The following is a 23,299-nucleotide window of genomic DNA, read 5'->3' on the forward strand; positions in this document are numbered from 1 at the left end:
ACTTTACGTAGATACACCCCAATGCTCTCCGCTGAGTGATTGCTCTGCTTGGCGCATAGCAATTGAGCTAAGGCCCTGTAACAGTAATCGATATATCAATACTTATGAGCAAGATCACAACACCTTGGTGAGCACATGCACAGATCCGGAAATCAGAGAAACAGAGCGCCCGCTAGCGTTCGTTCATTACAAGCGTGTACAGTTTGAGCCTGAGCCTGAGCCTTCGATTCGTAAACGCTCTATTATTATTCCCCATTGAAAATACCGCCCTCTATTAATGGAAGTACTTGTATTGTATTGCTGGATACTTAAATTGGCCATAATTTCCCACTCGTCACATCGCATCAAACTGCATAAAAAACCTGTCTCCGAATGTGGCCCTGTATTCTATAGTATAGTTACTCCGAAAATCTAAACATCGAAAGGCTTCGTTATTTATATTAACATGTTACAGGTAACGTGAACATTTATTGATAATGTTTTACCTTCTAAATTTTACACATAAATGAAAAACTTGTTTTTGGAAGCTCATACCATGCGCATGGTCATACCATATCGTGTTCTGTGTTCAGAATCAGATGGAATGCATCAATGGTGGTACTTGTTTTGAATTTGTACTTAAATTGTATTGCGTATGATGTTGACTTGAAGACATAGTTAGCTGGGAAGGTCGTTGATGAAGATGAGAAACAGAAGTGGTCCTTAGGGGTTATACAGAACTTAGATAAGATCTCCACAGATACAGCCGAGAAAAGTTTCTGTATCCATCAACTTGCAAGCTGCAACCAGCAGTGCCACCGTGACCACTTTTTATTTTTTTTTTACATGCTGTTTCTTTCTATTCTACCTAAAATGAGATATTCCTTTTGGTCAAAATTACCTTAGGATACGGAAAGTATCAGTCGAACGGCTAAGAAGAGTATAATACTAACTAAGAATAAGATTTAAAAAGAATTTTTAAAACTAAGCATTGTTTGTACAAATCCTTACTTTTTATTTATTGGAGTGTCGGTATGTATTGTTATGTATGTCACTACCTGGTCAGCTAGTAATCGGTTTATGATCTCAGACTCGGCATGTTCCGTCACATGATCTCAGCAAAGAGCAAGGAAATTTTTAATAAATGGGGCAGCAAAACAATTATTATTGATTAAACTGTCAGTGTGGTGCACTGGTTGTACATGGAATTATGAAATCTCACCCAGTTACAGCACGATGTCATGTGGGGATCTGGATGTTACTGTACAATCGCCTGGAGGGGGGTATCACAAACAGGAGCGTGTGCATGGGCGGAAGAGAACTTTCTGTTTTGTGTGTAATCAATAATAACAACCTTTATTTCTCAAGGTGAACATGTGATGGTTGCTATCAGAAAGACATCGCAGCAGTTAGCCAGGCGAGTGTAACCGACTGCCAAGAGAATGTCAATGCAAGGGTCCAGTGTGCTGCCGTCGGCAGCGGCGACCACCATTAGTACATCAGAGCCTTCTCAGCAGTCTAAGCGAGAAGACTGGAGGAAAGCTAAAGAACTAGAAGAGGCAAGGAAAGCTGGTACGGCCCCTGCACTCACAGATGAAGAAGGAAGGTTGGTATAAGAGAGTTGACAACATTTTTTTGGATCATGTAATTTTACTGTTTACAAATTGCTGTACTAGGCGTACTATAGTATTCTTGCTAGTACAACCAATAAAACACTTTTGACATGAATATTGGCTTTGAAAAGAGTTTTTGGTATGGTCTTGACGTTTCAAACTGTGTACCCTACCTAAAGCCCTTCTAAGTTCATTTTGAAAAAGAAAAAAAAACGCCCCAGAGTACACTGTTCTTAACAGGGGCAATAGCAGCCATGTTTTCTGTGGCCTGCGTGTACATATAATTCCTTGCCTGTTTTAATTTGTAACAGATTTGTCACTAACACGTTTTGGCCATGTTCTCTGCGGCCTGCGTGTACATATAATTCCTTGCCTGTTTTAATTTGTAACAGATTTGTCACTAACACGTTTTGGCCATGTTCTCTGCGGCCTGCGTGTACATATAATTCCTTGCCTGTTTTAATTTGTAACAGATTTGTCACTAACACGTTTTGGCCATGTTCTCTGTGGCCTGCGTGTACATATAATTCCTTGCCTGTTTTAATTTGTAACAGATTTGTCACTAACACGTTTTGGCCATGTTCTCTGCGGCCTGCGTGTACATATAATTCCTTGCCTGTTTTAATTTGTAACAGATTTGTCACTAACACGTTTTGGTCATGTTCTCTGCGGCCTGCGTGTACATATAATTCCTTGCCTGTTTTAGTTTGTAACAGATTTGTCACTAACACATTTTTTTTCCCCTTGCCAACAGAGACATTAACCCACATATTCCGCAGTACATATCGACTGTTCCATGGTATGTAGGATACGGTCAGCCCACTCTGAAGCATCAGAGGCCCCAAGCTGAGAAGGAGAAGGAATTCTCCAACATCACCTCATGGTACAAAAAAGGAGTAAAGGAGGTATGTACATAAGCCCATGGTTGTGGGTTCGAATCCACCAGCTAACCGCTGATTTTGCAATGACTAGAATAAATATTGTCGCCTAGTTTCTGAATCACAATTTCTTGATATGTGCAATTCATAATCATAGATTTTAAGCCAATGTGTGTATGAGAGAGATTGGCTGTTGCCAGCTTGGTGTTTATATCCCCTTGTGAGAGTTTACAGAGTTCCCTTGGCGGGGAAGATCCTTCAAACAAACAAAGGGCTCAGATATAACACTGGACTGCAGGCCTGTGGCGAGTGATTTTAGCATTGGGCCAATTATTTTCATTTCTAGATTCGATGCAGATTGTTCAATGCAGTAGATGACTGAAAGCAGGCCTCCTATTTTAATCCGATGTTGACATTTGTTTTCCCCCCTCGGATAAAATAAGTTATAAATAGGCTAATATTAATTAACCTTCAAGATCCCATTGCAGCCTGTACCATACATGTAGGGCAGCCCTTCAAACCTCTCTAAGGGTCACATGTAATGCCTTGTTTGATGCCTAAACTTTGATAGCTGTTTTTCTTTTCTTGTTGTCCGCAGGGAAATCTTGCAACTAAATACCGAAAAGGTGCCTGTGAAAACTGCGGAGCAGTAACACATAAGAAAAAAGATTGTGTTGAGGTATTTACAGATTTCTCCTTTATATGTTTTCTTACACTTACAGGCCTGTTTTTGCACAAATTCACCACTATTTTCAATGGTTATAGACGGTATCGAAAAACCCCTTTTTGGCTATGAAAGTCGCCATCTGGTAGGGCAAACCGTATGCCTGTCCAAACGCGTACATCAATGAAGCACGCATCAAGCAGCAAGTCCGGTATGATTTCTACGGCACATGCACGCATACACCCACACACAAGTGCACAGACACCATGTTGTAGGGAAGATTATTGAACGGTGACGTCATATTCAATACGGTCTATTGTGCCTAAAAAACCAAAACATGTTTTGGTTTCCTGATACATGCTGCATAACATTATAAATGGCCATTATTATTATTTTTATTATTATTATTATTTTTATTTTTATTTTTGTATTCATCTTTTTATATGCAAGACAGAAAAAACAGAAACAACAACTCCAAAAGCACAAGACAGGCAAACACGGCCAAAGGACAAACGAAACGAAAGAACAGCTTGAGCTTAGAGCCTATGATTGTATAGAGTTTGTTGTACTCTTATCAGATGCTAGTCCTGCATTACAAACACATCCACCTGGAAGATCTCCAAAACTCATACGATTGTTTATATCTCGCTATTAACTGGACCCAATTTCATTAAGCTGCTAAGCACAAAAATTTGCTTAGCATGACATTTCTTCCTTGATAAAAACAGGATTACCAACCAAATTTCCATTTGTTGCATATTGCTTGTTTGTATTCATCTGTTGTACGCTTATCCTGAAAATCATGTGGAAATTTGATTGGTAGTCCTGTTTTATCAAGGAAGATATTTAATGCTTGGCAAACTTGTGTGCTTAGCAGCTCTATGAAATTGGGCCCTTGTCTCTCCATCTCTCTGAATCAATAACATTAGTTCAAGTTACAAGTGAATTATAAATCATGCAGAACCTTAAACAATCAAAACATATTCTTCCATTATTGCATGTATTATTATTATCTTCACTTTTACAGAGACCTCGTAAAATTGGGGCTAAGTTTACCGGCGACCAGATTGCTCCAGATGAGCATGCTCAGCCGAACCTTGACTTTGATTACGACGGGAAACGAGACCGATGGAACGGATACAACCCGGAGGAGTATGAGGCCGTGTGGGACGAGTATGCCAAGATTGAAGAGGTAAGTACAGAATTACTTTACAGGTTTGAAGGCAGTGGACATGTTAGCATAAAAATGTACTTTGTAACAATCAATGGAGAGCTGTTGATAGTATAAAACATTGTGAGAAACGGCTCCCTCTGAAGTAAAGTGGTTTTTCGAGAAAGAAGTAATTTTCCATGAATTTGATCTCAAGACCTCAGAATATCCTCTCTTGTGAAATGTTTGATTTTTTTTTATTAACATGATCTGTTAAATTTGAGTAAAGCCAAAATTAATCTTAAATTTGTGTTTTCTTTTGGTCAGGCAAAGAAACAGCTGAAGTCTCAGCAACTTCAGGAAATGGCAGTGGGGGAGTTGACTACAGAAAGATTGGTAAGTGTAGAACTTTTATTTTGTAGGTTGGCAAACATCTTCATGTGAAAAATACTTAAGTGTTCGTTTACGAGAAGACCATGCAAAATCTTGAAAAATCGACAAGGTGGGGGGTCAGCGATTTAAACTCAAATCTTGGCTATTTGATCCCCACCTGGGACCATAACACCTGGTGGAGCAGCTCGCTCAAAATTCTTCCAGTGGCCGAGTACGGGCACCAACTAGTTTCAGCGCAAAATTGACACTTCCAGGGAGTTAATTTGTAGTGTTTTTGTCGTACAGTTAGAGCCCCGTTAACTCCATTAAACTTTATCAATTTTTGTTGACTTATACATCAAAAGAAAGAGCTCATCGTCCTCTTCACGATGAAATTTTAAAAAAAATTGTGAAAATGTTCACTTTAGATATCTAGGCATTAGGAAAACACTTGACAGTTCTACTAAGGAAATAAGCCATCTACGCAGTTAACCACAACTTAATTAGTGCAGGGCTGAGTGTCAACAAACTTGGTCCAAATATAGTTTAGATATCCAACTACAATAATAAAAAATAAAAACATTGCCAGCTCTTCTTGATTTTGATTGCCAGGGTTCAACAAAGATGGAAAAGTTCATAAATATCTGTATCAAACCTACATACAGTCATGAGTAAAGTATTGCTTGCCCTTAATTCACGTCTGGAATAGGATGTTATTATAACATTAAACAAATACATCAACAAAGATGAAACATAAGTTTTTGCAAATTTTGTGTATTAAGGTGGATGGGAGAGTTTTGTTTGCAGCAACAACCGTGATATTATCGAAGTGGAACGTCCAGAACCGCCACCCAGCTAGCGCGAAGTACCGCAAGAGGGCGCCCCACATTGCATTGCAACCCCCCCCCCCCCCCCAGTCGCGAGCGATGTCAACATGTCAGCCATGGATATGGCGGCTGTATCGCTGCAGTGTGATTTTTATAATCTTGAGCATTGCAAAGACATCGAGTGTGGTGTATATCCCTCTTATCCGCATGAGAGCAATACCGTGCATCTTCGTCAATGCACAAAAAACATACGAAGCCATTTGCAGAAGTGGAAAGTTGCTGCACATGATGTGAATGTCGAGTGGAAGTTGATCCTCCTGCGATGTGGGTTATTCGACGTTGATGCTTACCACATGTTCAGTGATAAGACAATATGCCCGGCACATCGGTACAAGTTAGGGTTGAGTTGGACATCAACAAGGAAATGCTGTCATCCACTCCATGAAGGGAAAGGCAAACCATATCGTGGTGCGAATAAAACAACTAGTCGTGAGGTGTTTGTTCGATGGGGTACCCTGATACCAGTCGGAACAGGTAAGAAAACAATTATAATGTGTATAAAAATAAATCAAACCCAATGCTTTCCATTGCATTTTTGTTTTCTATATGCGTAAAGTTAGATCTGATCAGCCTTTTGTTCTTCCTTTCTGGGTAATTTATGTACTTGAACATTGAACATTGATTACATCCCTTAACATGCAGTCGACTTGGTATCATTTATATTTAATATTGTCTAAAAGGGTTATATTAATACTGCTGGTTGCAGTTAAGTTGAGACAGCCCTGGATCACAGTTAATTCTCACTGTTTATTCGGGTTTCAGGTATCTGTAGAGGTTGTTTATCTAAGCACCCACTAGCAGTAGCAGTTACACAACGGACAGCGGAACAACTACCACCTGGTGATATGCCCTCTAATAAGGTGTGTGTGCTCCCTTCACTTTAAAAAAACAGTACATGCATATTATGTTTATGTTCTCTTGGTTTATCAACGTTTGTAACAAAATAAAAAAAAAACTCTTGACTTGTTGTTTTATAAACAGGAAGAGCAGCAGCGCACAGTCAGTGATTTCTCATTGCCGGCTGGTGGACTCCTATCTCTCCAGTCCACTGACACAGAGTGCACTCAAATTCAAGAGGTATAATTAAAGGGGGACCACAAATTGAACTCTTATAGCTGGCATTTCATTTATCATATGAATTATAACGGGTTATGAATTATAACGGGTTCTCCGTTACTTTATTGTTTGGATTCCGCAAACAGGACAAAGGCTACAACGGATTTGATAATTACAATAATTACAGATGATTTATTATATACATGTACCTGTGCTCAGCTCACAGGAGCCATCTTGTCAACACCGTGTATTCAATCCCACAATGCATTTGGCATTCATGGTGCGCCTAATGGGCAAGTACCTCTCAATAGCAAAGTATGAATACAAAGTGTCCGTTACAGAATTGTAAACACGCTTCTTCATAAGCACATACTTGTTTCATCCTTGCTTTATGCAGCATATCTCACTGGATTTATTCAATTTCTCAAATTTTCAGCAAACGCGTGAGTCTTCATCAACTGATGACAATGTTACACAGGATCTGGGTGCATTTGACTCTTCTTGGGCTCCAACCCCCCGACCAAAGAATGTGGAGTTGCAATCCCTGAACTCTTTCCTTATCCAGAGTGGAAGGTCTTCTGTTGATGGACAACTTCGTCGACCATTAGAAGAAGCATCTGATAGTACCGTCCGTTATTATAGAAGAAAGGCAAAGGAAGCTTTTGGTTTAGTTCTCCATTGTTTGGCACCTGGTCAAGAAGATGAGCTTATGAAGACCACAGTTGGTGAAAAAGCTGCTGACTTATCACAAAGTGATCAAGATGTTGCGCAGTACCAGCTCTCTAGTTGTGTGCTATCAAGCTGCAGACAACTGGTGTACCAAACGACAGATTTTATCAATATTGGCCCACAACATGACAAAGCAAAGACTCATGGTAAGATATTATTTGAATTTCCTTTTATGCTATTTGATCCGTTTTGTCAAAGACTACATACAAAAAGTTTACAAAAGTTTGCCACCTTACTGCATAGTGGTCCTTTTTGTGATTGATTGTATTTTTCTTGAAACTTGATGTTTTTTGTTCCATTGTTACAGCAACTGATTCCGGGGCTCACCATCTACAGGATAGATGCAGCAAGAAAGCATGCTAAGGAAAGTGGTGGAGGGCAACCAGTAGAGTTGGAGCCAATAACAAGACTACAGAAGAGCAAGGTTGATCACTTTATTCAATTCATCTCACGCCCAGAGTTTGTTCAAGACGTTGCATTTGGGACCAGGAGACTGAAGCTCAGTCATGGAGAAAAGATTGAAATCCCAAATGTTGTTCGAACCGTCGTCGTGTCTCGTCTTGTTGATTTATATCAAGTTTACTGTCAAGAGATTGGAATCACTCCACTTGGTCGTAGCTCACTGTTCAGTATCACTCAGGTGAGAATTATGTGTTATTCAATCTTGCCAGTTGCATCAATTTTTTGTTAATTCTTTTGTTTATAGTATGGATCGATTATGTACAGCATCGATATGGTCAATGAGTTGCACATTGTAAAAGTGCAGTTTAATTCTTTCACAGGTGTGTGCTGCTGCCAATACCTGAAATCGGACTTCAAACTCCATTTTCAGGAAAACAATTCCTGTCCTGATCACTGTTGGACTTATGCACTGAGTCCTAAAGATTCTTGCAACCATCCTCATGACGTCCACTGTGAGGTATGTGACGACCTACGTCTTCTGCTAAATGAAGTTGAGTTCTCCATATCAAGTGTCGACACAAAGTACAAGTAAGTTTCTTAGGATGGGTTATGGAACCTCTCCGACATCAATTCTTAGAGAGTACAATTTGTGTGCACAATGGTTCATACTCATGACATTAATTTTATTGTGAGGATCTATGTTTTATTCCAGGTACCCATCACAGAAGGACGAAGTAGCATATGATTTTGAGTCCGCCAAGGACCGTATCATTGGTCTAAAAAATCATCTTGTGCGTACAATGGCTCAGGAAAAGTGCAAAGAGGATATTCTTTCGAACCTTACCTCTTCCCAAGCACTTTTGACTATGGATTGGGCAATGAAGTATTTGCCGAGACGATTTAGAGAAGCTCAACAAGATTGGTTTGGCAAGAAAGGGACATCCTGGCATGTGACGGTTGCTGTGATGAAATCTGGCAGTGAATTTGAGGTAAAAAGTTTGATCATGATACAAATCACTAAAAAGCCATAATTTGTCATTCACATTTTTATTTTATTTGTTTAATGACTCAGCAGATTTAACAAATAAAATACACAAAGACCTGTGCGAAAGAAGCACTCATGATGAATTGTGAATAATAACTTGTATAACCATGTGTTATCCTTGGTTCATCACTTGAAGGGAATGATACTTGTTACTTACACAGATGTGTGGTAAGCAACACATATACTTGGTGTTTTTTATGAGATGAAAAAGAAAAAGAAAAAAGCAACAACACATGCGTGTCACATGGGACTCATATTGTTCAAAAACCACCGACTTGACTGCATTTTTTTTTCACACATCGGTATACAACAAAAATTAGAAGTACTTTATCTTGATGCAAATCTTACATCATTAAAATAACATTCATGTCTTTCTTGTTATCTTCAGATTTTGTGCTTCGTCCATCTAATCCAGCCATGTGTCCAGAATTGGTGGAGCGTACTGTTAGTACTAGAAGCCTCGTTGCTTGAGCTGAAACGAAGGCGTCCAAACATCACCGAAGTCTCTCTTAGGTCTGATAATGCAGGATGTTACCACTGTGCACCTCTTATCCTGTCTATGGCAGATCTTGCTAAAAAAGTGGACATCATCATTTCAAGGTATGATTTCTCTGAGGTACAGGCCGGTAAAGACATATGTGATCGTAAGATAGCACCGATGAAGGCCCATATCGAGCGGTACGTCAATGAAGGCAACGACGTACTCACTGCTGAAGACATGCACACTGCCTTAGAGTCATACAATGGTGTGAGAGGATGCTATGCATCTGTTCTGAAGATTGGAGACATGCCCTCTTCTGATGAAACTCTGAAATGGCCAGGTGTCACCAACTTTACCAATTTCTCCTTTGAGGAAGGTGGTGTGCGCTCCTGGCTCGCTTACAGCATTGGCAACCAATTCCATCCCTACGCTAAATTGATCAAGCAACCACCTGGACCACTGATCACCACTTACACAGTTGGACATTATACTGAGCCCAAAGTCTTGACGGGAGCAATTCGTCAACAAAGGGATGATGTTCAGTTCTCCTGTACAGAATCAAACTGTGTCAAAACTTTCCCCACCGATGAGCTCCTAACACATCATTTGGCAGCTGGACGGCATATGTTTCGTCCCCTTAAGGAATCTCGTCTTGACAAGATTGCACGTCAGTGGGCTGAAAAGATTGGCGAGATGCAAGCTGGCCCTTCTTGTTCCAGTAAAGGTGTTGAGACTGTCGGTTTGGGAACAGCTTCGGCCTCTATGTCGCAGGCAATCCTTTCTGGCTGGGCTCGCAAGATTTCCAAGGCAAGGAAGAGGTTTTCACAGCAAGTGAAGGATTTTTTGCTAGCTCAGTTCATGATTGGCGCCAATACAGGAAAAAAGGAAAACCCAGAAACTGTGTCCCGGCGATTGAAAAGTCACTTTCACAGAGATGACTGCTTGACTACCCAACAGATAGCCAGCTATTTTTCACGTCTTGCTCTCCTACACAAATCTGGGACACTGCCATCAAAGAGCTGGACTGATGTGCAAAATAATGCTGTAGAATTGGTAGAAAGGCAGGTTCTCGTGGATGCTGTACTGAACCAGTGTGAGCTTTGAGGCATTTAAATGCATGATGCCATCGGACGCTTATCAAGTGTTCGTTTTTGATTAAACAGTCAGTACTACTCTTCCATTTTTTTATTTTTGTTAATCTCAAAATGTTGATGTTCCCAAACTACACCTAGCCAATTAGCTTTCTAATTGTCTCGTTACCATCAGGGCTGATTTTCACACCCCAAAAATCCATAATGGCCAGTACTGCTTTCAACTGTGATGCCGTTTGAGTATTATCTATGGTGTAATACTTGTACCACTCTATCTTGTGTGAAGGTAAAAACTAAAACATATTGAACATATTCCACTCATTATGTCAATAAATAAAACCATTGACACTTATTGTGTTATTATCTAAACTATAATAAAGTCCTGGTGTGTTTATTTTGTTATCTAATGTTTTCTAATTACCTTATTCTGAAGAGGATCTTGGCTTTGCAGTACTGCAAATGCCTGACAAGGACCAAATAAGTTGCACTGATAGCTACTCATGTGATCATACAAATCAGAAAGGGTGAATTGCTTGGAGGAAGGGGGATATAATTAAAATATGAATCAGGATTTGAGTATGACAAACTAAACAAAACATTTAAATATAAGGTCAGTGTCTGAATCCTGAGGAAATTGGTCATGTTTACCAAAAACACTTAATTAAGGATTCAAGGACCAACATAATTGTTTCATGTAGGGTGATGAGAGGTTTGCTTCATGTCCAATGCATCGAGACTACCGTTGAAAACAAACCACAACAGGTACCAGTTTAGAACGATGCAATGCTAAACCGCCATTATAAGGCAAAAACAGGCACCTGCCATTTCAAAAAAAAAACTGCTGGCAAATATTTTATTGATGCTACCTAAGGGCCATAATAAGACCTCTCTTTCACCCAAATGTCATTGCTCACAGACCTGCACTAATGACTCTACAGCGACTCAAAGATGTGACGCAAATTTGGGGGTACCCTTAAATGAAGAAGTACTGTTGCCTCTTAAGAGTCTTGGTTTTTCAAAATTTTGAGTTCTTGGTTTAGGTCAGGATACTAACTAAAGACCCTGCAAATTTCATTGCTCTACTGTATTCCACCTTTTAGCAGCAAGCGTTTAAACTTTTGTAGTCAAAAATCATCAAAAACGCAATTTTCCCACTAAAAAACACATTTTTGCTATTTTTTCTTCTAGGGAGGTCGGATTGGCCAAATATTGTGCACAGCCTCAAGGCTACCTATGACCCACCTACCACCAAAATTTCAGCCAAATCCGTTGACCCCCACCTTATCACTCTCTGCATGGTCCTCTCGTGGACAGGCTCTTAAAGCCATTGGACACTTTCGGAACAGAAAAAAAATTAAAAGTTCACAGATTTTTAAATAACCTACAGGGTTTACAGAAGGTAGTTGTGAAAGACTTCTCTTGAAATATTATTCCATGAAATGCTTTACTTTTTGAGAAAACAATTACCAATTCTCGATATCGAGAATAACCAATTTATTTTAAACACATGTCATAACACGGCGAAACGTGCGGAAACAGAGTGGGTTTTCCTGTTATTTTCTCCCGACTCCGATGACCAATTGAGCCTAAATTTTCACAGGGTTGTTATTTTATATATGAGTTGTGATACACGAAGTGTGGGCCTTGGACAAAACTGTTTACCGAAAGTGTCCTATGGCTTAAAATGCAACCAAGCGTTGTTCAATAATAATGTTGCACCTTTTCATGTGATGAAATCTTATTAGTTCTGAATTTGCAAAGTTCATTGTTAAATAAATGTCAAAACATTCAACACATTCATGTACAGCAAGCAAAAAGAGCTGACTTATAAATACAGAGTTGTGTACATGCACCAAGTTAGGTTGTTATACCTCGGTAACAAGTTGTGAAGTTTCATTGGTCGAGAACCAATCACGTGATGTGATACACAAAAAAGCATACCATGGCTGCACAGCGCGGAGGGTAACATGAGTTTTGTTTACCGGTGTACATCACCTTGATCGTTCCCACCGTTGGTCGATTTCCAGCGCTGCGTACGTGAAGAATCGTTTCTTATTTGAACAACTGTTCATCTGCTATGCATACTCAGTCGTATTTGAAGATGACAACAGAGCTTGGAGAAAAATAATTATAATAATGTTACCAAGGTATAACAAAACAATTGTTGCACGCTGTGACGGGGGTCCATGGGTTTTGTACACCCTTGGGGGCAAGTTGCTTCGCCTCAGGTGCAATTTTCCACCTCGAGGGTGCAATTTTCCACCTCGGTGTACAAAACGCCATGGACCCTGTCACTGTGTGCAACAATTGTATAATGTTAGCAACCACTGGTACTCGGCACTAATGCTGTTCCAAGGGCCCAATGTCATTGAGCTGCTTAAGCAGAAAATATTGATTAACAATTGTCTTCTAAGCAGAAATAAGCAGGATACCAGGCACAATTTTTACTGGTGACATTGTAGTTTGGCTGGTAACCTTATTCTGGTAAGCGTAATTTTGTTGTGCTTTGCTACTTTTTGTGCTTAAGCAGCTCTATGAAATAAGGCCCAGATCTCAAACAATGTGTCAAAATTCACTATTATGCACCTGAGTTTGCTGTTTGTTATTTTTTTAGGTTTGGTTTCCTTTTCGGGCTTTCTAAACAAAGTTTAGTTGTTGACCTATTTTACTCTGTAATTATGTCCTTTTTCATATATAGGGCCAGAACATTGATAACTGATGGGTTGAACAAGTCAAAATAAATAAATAAATGTATCTTTCCAATTTATGCTGTGATTGCATGAGATTGATGGAAAGTTTGTCTGACATCTGAGTATGTTTACCAAAAGTGACGTCACAGTGTCAATGTCAAGCTAGTCGTAACGTTGAGACCAGTTATAAACTCACTCCGTTGAGACAATTATAAACACACTTTGTGGTAGTGAAGTAATAACGATCCACTAAAGCTAAAGTAGTAGTACCTTCCGCCCAGGTTGTAGTTATAAAGCATGACAGTTCTTTTATAAAGCAAGACGGTTCTGAAAAGATCACAATCTACCTGCCAAGCTGACAAACACGTGGTGTTACCCAAATATTAATAATAATAAAACAGCTTCACAGAGGTTAAGTAAATACCAAACAATTTAAGATTAACAGATTAAGAATGCTTAAGAAAATTACAAATGACCAATGACAATGATTAAACATTTAAGCAAGTAAGAACAATACTGAACAGTTTAAGATAACAAGATTAGGAATGCTTAAGAAAATTACAAACGACCACAACACTGATAAAAAAATAAATGGTCAGTCTCAAATTGATATGAAACAGGCAGGCAGATTGAGAAACATCAAACAGAGCGTAGATTTAAAATCATTAGCCCCATTGTTAGCAATCAAAATATATAATGTAATTTTTGTGTTTTTTATGATATTTCTGTAATTGCAGGAGAGAGACAGTGATAGTGATGCTGATGATGATAAGTATGCGGATGACTTTGACATGCCCGGAACAAACTTTGACAGCAAGAGGTAAATACAGGTTGCGTTCGATTAGCTTCGATGTGTCGGCCCCGTGGTGCTCATTGGGGTTAGCCCCTGACAAAAGCTATTTGACTGATCACTTACCCTCTCGCGGTGATGTCATGCACCTCGGGCCAGCCCCAAGTGACCCGTTTCACAAGCAGGGCACTTGGTGGCTGACCTGGGTGAGCCCCTGGAATGACGTCAGAGCTATTTGAACATATCGGGGGCAGATCGGGTTCGACCCGGGGAAGCTAATCGGACACACCATCAGATTCTTCAAATCGTTCTTAGATTTTAATTTTTTTTTTTTTTAACTGACTGTATTCATAATTTTAAGGTGTTTATGCTATTGTTTAAATTATAAACCTAGGGTTTTTACTTCTTCGTTGTGTGCTTTCACTGTATGGTTTTTATTTAAATTACTGTTTGTTTACTGATTTAATTGTTTACTCCATATTTTGTATTGATATCCTGTATAGCATTTTGAAATTTTTATGTAAATTTGTATTTTGACTGACAAATCCATTTTGTCTTGTATATAACCGCCCATTATTTGAATATCAACGTTTACATTTTCAAACCGAGTTATGCTTTTATTCGGTTGTGTTATAGTTCATGTGATGTATTTTGTAGTGTGTTTTTATTTTGAGCTGATAAAGAATCCAACCCATGTATGGCTGCTAATAAAATGATCCATCCCTTTACAGGATTCAGGTACTTTTTCAAGATGTCCACAGATTTACATTAAACTTACAGGGTTTGAAGATAATGATAGTGGAAAGCTTCCCTTCAAATATTACTAACTACGGTTGTGTAGTTTTTGAGAAATGAGTAAAACAAGTCACAAAATAACTTTGGTCCCATGAGACCAAAATTATTTTAGCATGTGAAATTCACTTAACCAGTTATGATATTATACCAAAACCATAGCATAACTGGTTAATACGTTTTTACATGCTAAAACTGAGACAAAAATTATTACTTTTACTCATTTCTCAAAAACTACAGCACCTCAGTAAGTAAAATTTCAAGGAAAGCTTTCTACTATCAAAATCTTCAAACTGTAAGTTTAATGTAAATCTGTGGACATGCTGTTTTTGTTAGGATAAAGTACATATACCCTTTTAACCACTGGATTAATTGACCACTGTTTGTTATCCTTGCAGACGTATCACAGTCCGCAACTTGAGAATCAGAGAAGACACAGCAAAGGTATGATATCGTCCTGTCAGTTTCATTTCTTAAAACCTTAAAGTGGGACGCTCGTACTACCTGTGATGGCCTAAAGCAAAGTTTGTCATTGTTTTTCCCATTTGCAATACCCAGAGCTAGTTGAATGTCATTGATAACCTAGACTGAACTATTCCATATATCCAGGGGGGGGTGGTCAGTTACTAGGGTTTGTATTCATTTTTTAAAGTCATATATTAATACTGCATTTGCATACATTCTGCTGAATACCTTTTTTTGTATCTTTTTTTTTTGTTCATCTCATGTATCGATGCCTTAAAGACTTTTGGTTGGCTTGTGCGCTGTACAAATTATTATTATTTTTATGAATTTTTTTAAAATAATTTTGGATAATTCATTCACCCATCTTTTAGTGCTGGTTGTGTCTATAGTAATGACGGATGTATTTGTTCCCCCCTTGCAGTACTTGTACAACCTTAATCCCAACTCAGCCTACTACGATCCCAAGACTCGCTCTATGAGGGAGAACCCATTCTTGAACAAGACTGCAGAAGAGTAAGTAGTTTGTGTGTAGACGACAGGCAAGGGTTTAAAGGCACTGGCGCCTTTGGTAAATGTCAAGAACCAGTCTTCGCACTTGATGTGTCTCTGCATATGCATAAAATAACAAACCTGTGAAAATTTGAACTCCATTGTTCATCGAAGTTGCTAGAAAATTCGAGACCTCAGCCGAGGTCTCGAATTCAATTCAAATATTTTAGTGAGAAGTTACTTCTTTCTCAAAAACTACATTACTTCAGAGGGAACCGTTTCTCACAATGTTTTTAAACTATCAACAGCTCTCTATTGCTCGTTACCAAGTAAGTTTTTATGCTAACAATTATATTGAGTAATTACCAATAGTGTCTAGTGCCTTTAAGAGTATAGAGCCTTCCATATTCTAGTTTCAAATTGTACAACCTCACCAGTAAAGACTGCTTTTTCAAAACTGTATCTAAATTAAATTTGTAGAAAGTTTCCAAGCTGTACATGTAATAGGACCACTTTGTGGTGACTTTTCTTCAAGTGTGAAAGGTACATCAACATTCTTTTTGTTTTCTTTCTTAGGTCAAAATTTGCTGGTGATAACTTTGTCAGAGCCGTGGGTGATACAAAGAAAATGGCCACAGCGCAGTGTGAGTACAATTCATTCGTCATGTATACCACAAACTGACTTGACTCATTCACAGTTTTTTAAAAACGTGTTCGGAGAAAATCACGATTGAAGTTGCACTACTTTTCTGAACTACTAAACTGCTGTTTCAGAGTCTGCTTACTAATTTTATTTTATTCTTTTATGATGAAAATACATCTGAATACCAATGTGTTTTCATCCCTAAAACTATTTCAATAAGTAATTAATTCTTTAACAGATAGGTCACTTTGTGAAAATGAAAAGTTGAGTTTTGCCTGCAAAGTGCTGTGTAAAACCAATGGAGAATAGAGGCCTATCGAGATAGCTCACTTTATGAAAATACTACGCTCCCCAGTTAGGTCACTTTGTGGTACGCAAAATTGTTAACGTTTTGTAAAATCTTATCCCTGTATAGTGTTTGCATGGGATGCGTCTGAGAGAGGTACAGATGTTCACCTACAGGCAGAACCTACCAAGCTAGAGTTACTTCACCAAGAGTTTGCCGTCAAGAAAGACGACTTCAAAGCCAACCAGAAAGGGAGCGTCTTGGAGCGGGTAAGAACTAACAAACATTATATGCCATGTTTTTTTTTTGTTTTTTTTTCGAGCTACCTGTAATTTTACTTTCACTGGATATATATATGTGTCACAATAAAACAGACTATTGACTATTGACTATTGACTATTGAACAATGAGATTTCTTCTATTTGTCTTTCAGTACGGTGGAGCTGAGCATCTCAATGCACCAGCTAGAGAGCTTCTACTGGCACAGACGGTAATATTGGCAACTCTTTTTTCTTCGTATTTTATAATTCATTATATGTTTTATAATAATAATACCATGCAGTTATACAGTGTTTAACCTCACCCGACTGCTCAAAATACTCATTATCTTTATGACATGTATTCAGAACTGCACATTATTTTTGAGACCAGAAAAGTTGTAATTAAATAGCTGGAAAGGTCCAAAGCCTACACCAAGGTATGCCCTTGTACTCAATAAAATGTGCAAACTTTTTTTCCAATGACCAAATATCATGCATGTAAATTTAACGATTGATTGGTTGATATTGAATAGTTGATTGATTGATTGATTGATTGATTGATTGATTGATTGATTGATTGATTGATTCATTGATTGGCATTTAATCTAGTCTCAGTGACCACTACCTCACTAGTGACCTGTAATTTGAGTTATTTTTCTCTTTTACCATCTTGCCAATGTTGTATTTTTAATTGTCTATAGAATTTACATTTATTTAATCTTTGTATTGTGATTTGCTCACCTTTTTAACTATACATAATATACTTCCATGTTTTCTTTTGCTGTTGTCTCTGTGTGTTTCTTTTATTTTAATGTGTCATCAAAGGTCCCCATTTAGTGGGCCTGGTGCCTGTTCGGGGTTTCCCTTTTGCACTACAATGTATTTTGATGTTTGTACAATAAAGGTAATAAACTGAACTAACGCTTCACCAGCTTTGTGTACAAAACATAGCTGCTAAATAGTAAGAAGAATTTGAAACTTTGCATGGTGGAAAAACAATATTATTAGTTTGTGGTAACTCCACGTAGTGATACTCTCTAAATGAGTTGGGTGGTTCTGAAAAGAACCGTTGGTTTCAACTCGACGTTTCGATCAGTATGCTCTGATTGTCTTCTGAAGAAAAAAAAATACAATCAGAGCATACTGAACGAAAAGGCGAGTTGAAACCAACGGTTCCTTTCAGAACCACCCCAACTCATTAAGAGATTATCATTACATAGTGTTACTGCAAACCTAACTATATTGCTAAATAGTAATCAACTTAAAGACCTTGTATTGATTTGTGATGGGGTTTTACGATTTTCAGGAGGACTATGTTGAATATTCAAAACACGGGAATGTCATCAAAGGTCAGGAGAGGGCAAAGGTCAAGTCTAAGTACCAAGAAGACATTTATAATAACAACCATACGGTAAGTAACAGAAAAATACAAATATTCAGGGCTCTATGCTTTGTTTTTCAAAGGGCAAGGGCAACAAGGCATTTTCTCATTGGTAAAGGGCACCCTATGAGGAAATTGTAAATTTCTACTGGAGCATTTCAAGGGCACCAAGGCCAACCAGGGGGCATGAAGGCAATCATCTTCGTTGGCTTCTGTGAAGTATTGGGCCTGAATATTGTTTACAAGGGAAATCTTTCCACGAGCCTGTGCTGGCTAATGGTAGAATAAAAATTCATTTTAAAATCTTGCTGCTCTCACACAGACATATTTTCATCAAAGAACCTGTCTGAAACAGTTGGGAGATGATGCCTTTTTTATCCTCGAGGAGTTGGAATACAAGACAATTTCCTTGAAATAGCCCTTTCAAAACTTTGTTTCTTTTTTTTTTTGAGAGAGAGAGAGATAGCTTACTGGACGATACTACCAATGTATGAGCAATGACCGTGGAATTGGCTCCTTATATATTTAATGATGCCTAATATTGATTTATGGATTGATTGACTGATTGATTGATAAACCCTGCTACTATAATGTATTTTGCAAATTTAGATTCCTCTAGAAATCTTTGGTCCTCCAATTCTTTTTCACTTTTGTTCATAAAACTTGTACCTTATTGGGGGGTTGTTCATTCACACATGCTGGATCTTCAATCTGGAACAAACTCCCTCTAATAATTCATAATATTTCCGATTTACACAAGTTCAAAGTTGCTCTTTAACTCATAGTGTTGTTGCTTTCCATTGTTAACTATTGTATGTTTGCTCTAATTATTATTGTGTTTTCTTTTCACTGGATAGTCTAGCATTGTTTTGTTTACATTGATTCTACGCCTTGAACATCTCTTATATTATTATGGCGCATTACAAATGCCTATTATTATTATTGTTATTATTGTGAAGCCAAAGTGTTTCACTTTCCCAAACCGTTTACATGCTACACTGACCATGCATGGTTGTGCACACTTTTGTCTGAAAGTAAAGCTGCACAAAGGTTCTGGCAAGTGTGCTGAATGGATTTGTGATTGGATTCAAACTATTGATTGAATTGATTCATTGATTGATTATTGCTTTATTGCTTTATGGAATGATTAGTTGGCTGATTGATTGATTGATTGATTGATTGATTGAATTATTGATTGATTTTTTTTCGTATTAATTTATTGACTTATATCTAGATTGTCTAGTTTGTATCCTATTCACTTGGTCTACTTTGTTTAACAGTTATTCATTTAATTATTGCCTATATATTTCCTATTTCATTATTTCTTATTTGTTTTTGTCTCTGTCTACCTTGTTGAACTGATGTATGTTCAACTAATTGTCAGTTATTAGTTCTTTATTCTACAATTAGTGTTGTTTATCTTGTTTTGTTTTGTTTTGTTGTAACTGGCACATCTATCACAAGCCTCGGCTTTAAGGAGGTTGCCTCCATGTGACAATGGGAAAACAAAATAATGTTATACTGAATTGAATTGATGTCTCTTTAACTTATCTTCCATCAGTCTCTAGATACAGTTTAAAACAGTGTAAGATAAATGCAGCGATAGGTGTGGGATGTTCTGTTGGTTACTTGGTTTAAATTTCTTTGTTGGTTTGATAATCTTTGATGGTTTTAAGATTTTAAGGCCTTTATTTATTCTTGGCGGTTTTCTTAAAATATTTAATACATTTTTTTTTCCCGCTGTAAAATTGTATATGTAAATCTAGTTTTATCATTATAACTGTATTTTTTAGTGTTCTGTTTTTGAGATTTTATCAATGTTTAGACATATAATTTTTCATTTTTATCTTTTAAATAGACAATAAATTAAAATTTATTTATTTACTTTTTTTTATTGAGTGATTAAAAATCTTGACTTGTGGTCTCAACAGAGTGTTTGGGGGTCGTACTGGAAAGATTTCCGCTGGGGATACAGTTGCTGTCACTCAACAGTCAGGGGGTCCTACTGCACGGGACAAGCAGGGAAAGACGCTGCCCGTGGAAACATTAATGTACGTGAAGATGACATAGAAGAAGAAGAAGAAGAAGAAGCACCCCAGTCGCTGGTTGAGGTGGGTTCCCCCTGTTAGCTATTTACTGTGATTTGTTGGGTTTTTGTTTTTTGTTTTTTATTTTGTGTTTATTGTTTTCAATATTTTCTGTAGGATATTTGATAACATAGTATTGTAGGTTTCTTAACAGCCCCTTGCTCTATCTTGACAAGTGTCTGAACACTTAAATCAACTTTTTCCTATTATTGTTCCTTCTTTCTGTTTTTTATTGGTAGATATTCTTCATCCATTTTTTATTGTACTGTTTTTTAACGTTTGTATTAGGTCGCAATTTAGCGGTATGCTGATATGACATTTTTTACTAATCAAATCTATGTGTGCAAGGTTGTTTTACCATAAGCTTACGATTATGAGCAAACATTGCTTTTCTTTTATTAATCAGCAACACCGAGATAAACTTGAGAGAGAGCAAAAGAAGAGAGACAAGAAGAAGAAAAAGAAAAAGAAGAAGCGTCGACATCACAGCAGCAGTGAGGATAGTAACAGCGACAGCAATGAAGAAGATGAAGATGAAATCAAGAAGAAGAAACTGCTAGAGGTAAAGCTTACAGAGGGGTTAAATAAACGTGTAGATTAAAAAAAGTCCTGTTGGAAATGTTCAATGTTGGAAACGGAGGTTGAGTAGAAAGGGTTGTACAGATTAAAGAGAGGTTTTGCAAGGGTATGGATACATACACGAATACGTCATTATTTTGTGTGTTCACGTGATACGTAAAGGGGTTGACCACTGATCGGGAGCTCACACACATATGTTTTTAACGTATACTGTTTTGTTAATTTTCTAGTACTTTGGCCTGTGGGCCACCAGTATAATGTGAATATACCACTACCAAGAGATTTCATGGCTTGTCTTTTCCCTTATCACACCCAGGCGCTGAAGAAGGAAGCAGCACACCAGCGGGAGGCGGAGCGCCTTCTTGCCATGGATGAAAGGAAACGACCGTACAATAGTCTGAAAGCGATGGACTCTCATGCAGAACCAACTGAGGAAGAGATGGAGGCATTCAGAATGAAGAGGAAGAGATTTGAGGACCCGATGTCACATTTCTGATTATACTATGGAGAAATCTATAAGGTTTTTGTTTGCATTGTTTGTTTCTTGATGGGCTGGATTAGAAAGGGACTTTTTTCTCTTTTTTGGGGGGGTTGTGAGCCAAGGACTCTCATAAAAGCAAACTTAAAGGAACACGTTGCCTTGGACCGTTTGAAACCGTTTGTTATGAAATGCAGATGGTTAGATAGATAATTTGAAAGTAGAATATAATGATCCACACAAATTTGCCTCAACATTGCATGATTTTCCTTTTACTTTGCGAACTAACACTGTCAGCCATTTATGGGAGTCAAAAATTTGACTCCCATAAATGGCCGACCGTGTTAGTCGACGAAGTAAAAGGAAAACCACGCGATTTCGATGCAAATTTGTGTAGAACATTGCATTCTACTTTTACAACATCTTTCTAACCATATACATTTTATATCAAACGGTTACAAGCGGTTTTTATAGATCCAAGGCAACGTGTTCCTTTAATCACTTCACTAGCCAAGAACCCAATGGTGAGAAGACAATGAAGAAGTTTCAGTTTGAGATGTGTGGGAGATTTATCCAAGAGAATTATTCCAAGGAAAACCCATATAGTCACATAGGGACTAAAAACCCAATCCACTTAGTGCCCTCAATGGTGGGATTCGAACCGGGTCCCAGCAGTGGAAGGACACTTGAGTCCTTGAGCAAGACATTGAACAATAATTGCTTCTCATCACCAAGGGGTAAATGGGTACCTGTGAGGGCAGAGATGGTTGTTGTGATGGATTTAGCTTAATGCACTACTTTGCAGCACATGGCTGTATACTTTAAGGAATACATGTAAATGGGTAGGGTGGCAATAATATACGGTGGCATGGTTGGCTTGTGCGTAAAGCGCTCGCCTCTCACCAAGGTGACCCCGGTTCGATTCCCGGCCAGGGCCCTATGTGAGTTGAGTTGTGCATTGGTTCTCTGCTGTGCCACGAGGGTTTTCCAGACCATCCGGTTTTCCTCCCTCGATCTTTGGCTGTGCTCCGTGGTCATAATGGGTTGATGTGACTGGCTGCTGAATGCGCCCTTGCATGCCTGCTTCCCGAACAAATTGTGGCCGCGTCCTTCGCAATTCAGCTCTTAGCTACGAGTAAGGATGATTAGCCCCCCAAATTGTTATTATATGCAATGAACAGCTAAGTGACTGGGGTTATAATGTTCATGCGCTATGAGGGTCAACATTGTATGTCTCCATTGGTATTATCACGTAAACTTACAATAAAAATAACCCCTTCCTTTGAAGGGAAAGATTATGGATGTGCAGTCAGTGAGAAGATATTTCTTAACGTCAAACAGAATTAGGTTGTAGCTGTTGGTTGTAAGGGACAGGGGATGATCAGAAACTTGTGTTACAAAAGACCAAAGTCATTTTAAAAATGTAGCCAAATGTTGTGTCATGCTTTTTTAAATATTTGTACATATTTTAATGGATTTTTTCTATTGTAATGGGGTATCATGTTTGATAATGGGAGATCCTTTCGGTTGAGCTATTTTTCCCTCAACCTAAGCTCAAACCCTCAGAACAACACTAAATAATTAGGTGGGCTGACATTGGGTGGGAAAAATACGTTTAAACAATCTTTGAAATATCGGTTTGACTGCAAGAAATGGATAATTGGCCTATCCTTTTTACTGTTTCTTGTTTCCCAAATCACATCGCAACTTAATAGCAAATAATGAAGTTGCTTACAATGGGTCTAAAATGGCATTTATGGCTATGGATGTGGCTGTAGCTAAGGATGTTGCTAAGGATTTCATATGCTGTATTGCATGTTCACATGACGATCAAGCCACATCCGCCAATACATACACGGCATTAGTTACTTGTATATTTCATGTATTAAGTTATGTGTCTTATGTATAGATGATGTGCCCCTTCAGAGCTGTGTTTCGATGGGCGTCATTTTCAGTCTAAATATAGCGCTTTGATAAAGAACCGCACTAGTCGGCATGTATTGAATTTCAGC

The 23,299-nt window shown here is 38.2% G+C and overlaps 3 protein-coding genes across 3 annotated transcripts; all 3 read left to right on the plus strand.

Annotated features, from left to right (window-relative positions):
- Positions 1-289: 289 nt before the first annotated feature.
- On the plus strand, positions 290-21,449 carry LOC117306649 (pre-mRNA-splicing factor SLU7-like). The gene is made up of 16 exons (XM_033791132.1): positions 290-454; positions 1,348-1,585; positions 2,347-2,497; positions 3,069-3,149; positions 4,162-4,326; positions 4,612-4,680; positions 13,775-13,857; positions 15,018-15,063; positions 15,506-15,597; positions 16,150-16,217; positions 16,632-16,771; positions 16,936-16,992; positions 18,069-18,173; positions 20,075-20,254; positions 20,637-20,792; positions 21,126-21,449. The coding sequence occupies exons 2-16, from the start codon at positions 1,422-1,424 to the stop codon at positions 21,303-21,305; spliced, it is 1,737 nt and encodes a 578-aa protein (XP_033647023.1). The 5' UTR covers positions 290-454; positions 1,348-1,421; the 3' UTR covers positions 21,306-21,449.
- LOC117306651 lies at positions 7,312-8,197 on the plus strand. Its single transcript, XM_033791135.1, has 3 exons — positions 7,312-7,474; positions 7,636-7,968; positions 8,111-8,197. The coding sequence occupies exons 1-3, from the start codon at positions 7,361-7,363 to the stop codon at positions 8,132-8,134; spliced, it is 471 nt and encodes a 156-aa protein (XP_033647026.1). The 5' UTR covers positions 7,312-7,360; the 3' UTR covers positions 8,135-8,197.
- On the plus strand, positions 8,144-10,713 carry LOC117306650. Its single transcript, XM_033791133.1, has 3 exons — positions 8,144-8,318; positions 8,443-8,719; positions 9,164-10,713. The coding sequence occupies exons 2-3, from the start codon at positions 8,531-8,533 to the stop codon at positions 10,358-10,360; spliced, it is 1,386 nt and encodes a 461-aa protein (XP_033647024.1). The 5' UTR covers positions 8,144-8,318; positions 8,443-8,530; the 3' UTR covers positions 10,361-10,713.
- Positions 21,450-23,299: the final 1,850 nt, after the last annotated feature.

Source organism: Asterias rubens, unplaced genomic scaffold (assembly GCF_902459465.1).
Source record: "Asterias rubens unplaced genomic scaffold, eAstRub1.3, whole genome shotgun sequence".
NCBI classification, from domain to species: domain Eukaryota; kingdom Metazoa; phylum Echinodermata; class Asteroidea; order Forcipulatida; family Asteriidae; genus Asterias; species Asterias rubens.

Excerpts from the sequence above, each read along its gene's own strand:
- LOC117306651 (XM_033791135.1), top strand. The coding sequence starts at position 7,361 with ATGTTGCGCAGTACCAGCTCTCTAGTTGTGTGCTATCAAGCTGCAGAC. Across the intron at positions 7,475-7,635 it reads TGACAAAGCAAAGACTCATG|CAACTGATTCCGGGGCTCAC; the intron begins GTAAGATATTAT and ends CCATTGTTACAG. Across the intron at positions 7,969-8,110 it reads CACTGTTCAGTATCACTCAG|GTGTGTGCTGCTGCCAATAC; the intron begins GTGAGAATTATG and ends ATTCTTTCACAG.
- LOC117306649 (XM_033791132.1), top strand. The coding sequence starts at position 1,422 with ATGTCAATGCAAGGGTCCAGTGTGCTGCCGTCGGCAGCGGCGACCACC. Across the intron at positions 3,150-4,161 it reads AGAAAAAAGATTGTGTTGAG|AGACCTCGTAAAATTGGGGC; the intron begins GTATTTACAGAT and ends TCACTTTTACAG. Across the intron at positions 15,064-15,505 it reads TCAGAGAAGACACAGCAAAG|TACTTGTACAACCTTAATCC; the intron begins GTATGATATCGT and ends CCCCCCTTGCAG.
- LOC117306650 (XM_033791133.1), top strand. The coding sequence starts at position 8,531 with ATGGCTCAGGAAAAGTGCAAAGAGGATATTCTTTCGAACCTTACCTCT. Across the intron at positions 8,720-9,163 it reads AATCTGGCAGTGAATTTGAG|ATTTTGTGCTTCGTCCATCT; the intron begins GTAAAAAGTTTG and ends TGTTATCTTCAG.